Genomic DNA, 6,220 nt, shown 5'->3' on the forward strand with positions numbered 1-6,220 from the left:
TCCGGTAAATAATTATTTACCGGGCCTATTTCGGTAAATTTTAAAAAATAGGGCTTTTATGTGTAATTTGCCCAAATTTATGTTTTCTGTCACTTGATTTAAAAAAATTACAAAATAGTCATTGAAGTATTCGAAAGTTTTCATTTAAATCATTGGGCTGTTAAAATTATTGTTGTATGGCCTTCACTATTCTCATCACCTGCAATAGTCGAAAGCCCTCATTCTCTTTCTCTTTTACGGTTCAATTTTTTCATTAAACAATTTTGAATATCACGAACCAACATCCAAACTACTTTCTTCTTTGCTTTCCGGCACTGATCGTCGGATCAACTTGGATTTAAGGAAAGTTCTTCTACTCGTCGATGGGTACTAACCTACTGTATCGATCGTTGAATCGTTATTTGGAGCTCGCTAATCGGACTTTAAAAAAAACTTAATAGCCCAGTGGCTTAAATAAAAAAAAGTTTCAAATAGTTCAATAACTTAAATCAAAACTTTCAAATAGCCCAATGACAATTTTGTAATTTTTTAAAGTTAAATGACCAAAAATCGTAAACTTACCAATAGTTTAGTGAATTGTGTGTAGTTTACTCTTTTTTTAATAAAATTCTTTACCAATGCCTTGTATCAAAAGACATTCCTGCTTTGAACCCTGTGTAAACGACGTCGCACAATTACCTTACCTTACTAAAACACACCACACCGCCTTGGCCCTTGGTTGCCGCCACTGCTACAACGGACCCTACATGAATGGGAAAAAGATAATATTAAAAATAAAATCCAGTTGCTGTCGTCACCTGAGCAAAACCCGGTGCTTTTTAAATGTAATAAAAATTAAAAATAAAACAAATCCCAATAATTTGTTTGGTTTTGTAGTTGCTCTAATGGCGTCGAGGGAACGAAGCTTCCTCTCTGAAGATATCCCCTTGGATCTCACCGTTGACAAGCAATAATTACATTAACAATCAAAGTATATCCTCTTTTTTTTTCTCGGTGTCGAGCTTTAGTTGGCTTCCCGCGAAATCAAGATCGGTCAGGCTTTTGCTCAAAGTTCAACCGCCACATCGTTTCAATTAGGGCATTCATCGATGAAAATGGAGTTTTAATTTACCTTCCTTTCTTTCTTTTTCTTTTTTTCCCTTCTAGTTTCTGAAAATCTTGAAATGAATTCCGACGTTGATTAGCCAACAGTATCGCGGGACTTTCCGCAGTTCACTTTCGGTATAAAGAAGAATTGCTGAGAAAATTTCGAAGCAGGTAAAAACTTAACAATGTATCCCTCGGTTTTAATTTCTTTTGTTGATTCCTTTAATTGTATGATGAGGTGGACGCCTTCCACTAATTAACTGAAAAAAATAATTACTAAAAATTTCAACCCCAAAAAAATACGTACTTTATTTCCTGATTAAGTATGGTTTTGTTTTTTTTTCCTGCCAGGGATTTTAATTCAAAATTTTGGTTAAAGGCAAGAAATGGCAACACCAGTTGAGCCTCCTAATGGTATTCATTACCAAGGAAAACATTACTATTCCATGTGGAGAACATTATTCGAAATCGACACCAAATATGTGCCGATCAAGCCTATTGGGAAAGGGGCATATGGTATCGTTTGCTCTTCTGTGAATCGCGAAACAGACGACAAAGTTGCCATTAAAAAGATAAACAATGCCTTTGACAACCCTGTTGATGCACTGAGAACTTTGCGTGAATTGAAGCTTCTTAGACATCTTAGACATGAAAACGTGATTGCTTTGAAAGATGTTATGATGCCAATTCATAGGAGAAGCTTCAAGGATGTTTATCTAGTTTATGAACTTATGGATACGGATTTGCATCAAATTATTAAGTCTCCCCAAGCTCTTTCAAATGATCACTGTCAGTATTTCCTCTTCCAGGTATCTACCATTCCAATCCCTTTGCAAAGGCATCTTACTGGTTTGTTTTGCTGTTTAATTTGATTAATATGTATAACTGTTCTGCTACGTGGCATTGCATTTGAGTTTAATATAAAGGATCAAGAAATCGAATGGTCCGTGTTTACAACTGTTAAAATTTTGTCTGTGGATGTATTAACAGAGCATTCCTCGGCATGAATTTTACGTCAAACTTCATTACGTTTTGCTTAAAAATGAAGATTAGGCAAAGAAGCAAGAACCTAAATGGTCAAATTTGAATGTGTATTCCCTGGATGCTATGCTGTGGAATTTTGCATTACTAGTATACTACCATATCATGTACATTATAGTTTTATGCCTCGGAACCTATGTGTTTAGATGGTTTATGCACTTTCCTTTCTGTTTGTTTTCTAATCAACGTATAAGTTCACTGTCAACATGTTGTATTCATTCTTAACACCGTATTGAATATTGATGGAGAAAAGCGTTTGTTCATACTAATTGATGTCCAATGCTTTAACATGTCTAGGCAACAGTTAGGGACTGACATAATGGGAGCTAGTTGGTTTTAGCTTTTCAGACAAACATGTTCTAGGCCTTCTACCTTTCTGGCATTATGTACTGGCCTGATATTGCAAGCATGGTTATTACTTTCATCACTAATATATCTGCTAGGCTTATCGATCGATAAGCTTTTATGCAAAGGCCTATTATTTTAAAAATTGTTTTTACAAGGAAGCATTGGTCACTTTCTCTCACTTTTTTGGGCATGAAGAGATTTCTAGCATTTGTAGACAGGAGTTTTATGTAGTAATTGAGAAAATTATGTGAGGGATGAAGTTTTGGAAATTTGCATTAAAGCTTCTATTGTGATAATGATAAAATATTATGAAATTTTTGTATCTCATTCTTCTTTTTTGCAGTTACTTCGAGGTTTGAAGTATCTTCACTCAGCAAATATTCTCCACCGTGACCTGAAGCCAGGAAATCTTCTTATAAATGCAAATTGTGACCTTAAAATTTGCGACTTTGGATTGGCACGCACTAGCAATGCCAAGGGTCAATTCATGACAGAGTATGTTGTCACTCGCTGGTACAGGGCCCCTGAGCTTCTCCTTTGCTGCGACAACTATGGAACATCCATCGATGTGTGGTCTGTTGGATGCATCTTTGCGGAGCTTCTTGGCCGAAAACCCATCTTCCCTGGTACAGAGTGTCTCAACCAACTTAAGCTGATCATCAACATACTTGGCAGCCAGAAGGAAGAGGATCTTGAATTTATAGATAACCCCAAGGCAAGGAACTACATTAAATCACTCCCATATTCCCATGGAATCCCCTTTTCTTGTCTTTATCCAAATGCCCATCCTTTGGCAATTGATTTACTGCAAAAAATGCTAGTTTTTGACCCTTCAAAAAGGATTGGTGTAACTGAAGCACTCCAACACCCTTACATGGCACCCTTGTACGATCCCAACCGCAATCCTCCAGCCCAAGTGCCAATTGATCTTGACATAGATGAGGATTTAGGGGAAGAAATGATCAGGGAGATAATGTGGAAGGAAATGCTTTATTACCATCCTGAAGCTGCTAATGCTAATGGTGAGGTGTGTGTCTAATCTTTTCCACATCTTCCTTAAGCACTCTGCAGTCAAGCCTATGAGGCTGTTTTACTACTGACGAGCAGGGTTTTAACCTGGTGGTATTAAGATGCTATATTTATGTCTTTGCTACTCCTTTATGGCTTTAATAATGTTGGAGAAAGGCAGGCAATATGTCTGTTGTCGGCTGTGATGCCTGATATAACTAAATTTTGTACCAATAGCTTATTTAGGAGCTTGAGTTACTTTCTGTGGATGCCTTGAAAAAAAGAAGAAGAATAAAAGTTACATATAAGGGTGCTGCTTGATGTGTCTTAAACTCTGAGTCTTTGAACTTATTTTCATTACATGTAATGTAAATTAAGTTTAGACGTTGGGAGCATTAATTTTGCGGACTTATTTTCTTTCCCCTTGAGCAGCAGTGAATCGATATCTCATAGTAAACTCAAATGTTCTGGCTGAGCAAAACAAAATATAAATAAATAACGACTGACATAATTCCTGATAGTTACATTAATGTTGTATGACCGCTGAACAAGACTTCTCTTATCTATAAACACCAAATGTCTGCTATTTAAGAGATAAAAAAGCCCTGTTTCTATTAAAAGCTATCACAAGGAGACTCGAAATTTGTTTTTAAATCACTGCTCGAAATGGACTTCACAATTTATTTTACATAAATTTTAATACTATATGTTAGTCGATTAATAGGAGTATTAATATTGTAGTACTCTTCTTAGTATTTTAAGTGACATTATTCACTTGTTTGGTTGTAAGTTTCAGAGTTTATTTAAGAGTACATGTTTATTGATTAAGTTTTAGTTTGATTGGTATTATTGTTGCAAGGGTTGTAATTGAACAATATTTGATGAACAGTATGGTTTTTAATGTGAAAGCTGGGGTCAAATTTTAGAAGCCTGAACAATCAACTTAAAATTTATGACTCTTTCTTACAATTTAAGTAGCTTCTTTAAAAGTATCTTCTAGATCAAAGTTCTTGGATTTAAACTAAAATTTCCAACAAGAATTAGATACTAAATCAATGTAAAATAAAAAATTAAGGAACTAAACAAAAGAAACAAAATGTGAAAGACGGATTGATGAAAAGGAAAATAAGACGAATGGCGTTGATGACAAATAGTTGGATAGATAGTTTAGCCTCCTTTGGTGAACTTCCATCAACAAAGAATTATATTGGCATTTCAAAAACCATTACAAATTATTTGTATTAGGTAAGCTGAAGTTATGATGAATCTCCTCCATAATCTTCAAGAATTGAAGCAGTAGTTCTATCAAGAAAATCACAAGAAACTAGTTTTCAAGAAAAAAAACTTGTAATGGTCCTCACCCATCCCAATATATGGCACGAATGGGAAGTGCTGTCGGAGCACTTTAAAACTAAAATCAATTTTTTCTTTTAAATAAAACACCATTTAGTAATCATATAAAATTTCTTTAAGACAATTCTCAATATTTAAGAAAGAAAAAAAAATACAATTTGAAATCATTTTGGGTCATTGAAGATATGTTAGGATCCATTTAAAACGTAAACAAAATATTTGGGGTTTAACGACTTTTAAATTGGAGTATTCAGGGTGGAGGTATGTAAGATTTTACTTAAAATTAGAACTTCAAACATTATAAATAAAATCATAGAAACAATTTGAACATTTTGAAGAATTTAAAATAAATTTAAAACTATTTAAGAATATTTTTTGGTGTTCAGAGGTGCTTGAGACCATATATAAGCTTTGGATGGCTCATTTTTCATAAAACAGTGCGATAACATTTTAGGACCCTAGGTATCAGTATCTAAGGCCTTGAGGTCCAAATCTAGGTCCTTGTACTATTTTGGAAAGCATTTTGCTAAACCGGGTGCGATACTTTTGACAAGAGTACCAAACCTTAGGCCCTTGAAACTGGAAAATTGACTAAAAAATGCTTAAAACATTTCTAAACTTAACCATATCATTTCCATATGTCCCAAAAAATTACAGATCAATTTTAAAATTAATTTAAACTCAAAATACGAAGCAAAAAGCACATTCACGTCAAGTAACGAGATAAAGCTTTAATAATTACATCAAAATAACTTGAATTTCAAATTGAATTATTCAATTTAAGTCCTATTGTACATGCCAATTTCTAATATCTAAAACATCAAAATTAATGATGTATAACATTTAAAGATGAGTGATGCGAATGACTTGCCATCAAATGTAGTAGTTATTTTAGTATAGTTCTGCACGTAAAGATCTTGTTTTCTAGCTATTTTAGTATTTATTATTGTGTTTTCAGTATTTGTTAGTTAGCATTAAATATTAGTAAAACAAGTATTTTTTAACACATTTGTAAGTGTTAGTGACCTATTAGGCTGATATGGGCCTTAAGTAGTTCTAATATGTTAATTTGAGTGTGCAGGATGCTTAATTTAGTGCCCAATGGATGTCGGAACTTGGGATGAGTGTTGCACAAGCTTCCCGAGTCGTTAAAAGATGAAACAGACCCAAGAGGCCATAGAAAGTATGTCGTGTCACGCCATGCAATGTCTATGGCGCGACATAGGACTTGACGTAAGCCCAAGCCCTTCAAGGCTATTTTCGTTTGTACAATAAAATTTACATGAAGACCTAAGACGCGCTGATGACCTAATTAGGGCTTTTAACACTTTTATAAATAAGACCTTAGGGGTTTGATGTAACTAAGTCGTCTTGGACACATCTA

General features: G+C 34.3%; 1 protein-coding gene across 1 annotated transcript; it reads left to right on the forward strand.

Moving 5' to 3' along the window:
• The first annotated feature begins 843 nt into the window (after positions 1-843).
• Positions 844-3,882, forward strand: LOC105793800 (mitogen-activated protein kinase homolog NTF3). The gene is made up of 3 exons (XM_012622649.2): positions 844-1,257; positions 1,438-1,895; positions 2,819-3,882. Exons 2-3 carry the CDS (start codon positions 1,473-1,475, stop codon positions 3,512-3,514), a joined length of 1,119 nt encoding a protein of 372 aa, XP_012478103.1. The 5' UTR covers positions 844-1,257; positions 1,438-1,472; the 3' UTR covers positions 3,515-3,882.
• Positions 3,883-6,220: the final 2,338 nt, after the last annotated feature.

This window comes from Gossypium raimondii, chromosome 3 (assembly GCF_025698545.1).
Source record: "Gossypium raimondii isolate GPD5lz chromosome 3, ASM2569854v1, whole genome shotgun sequence".
Taxonomy (NCBI): Eukaryota; Viridiplantae; Streptophyta; class Magnoliopsida; order Malvales; family Malvaceae; genus Gossypium; species Gossypium raimondii.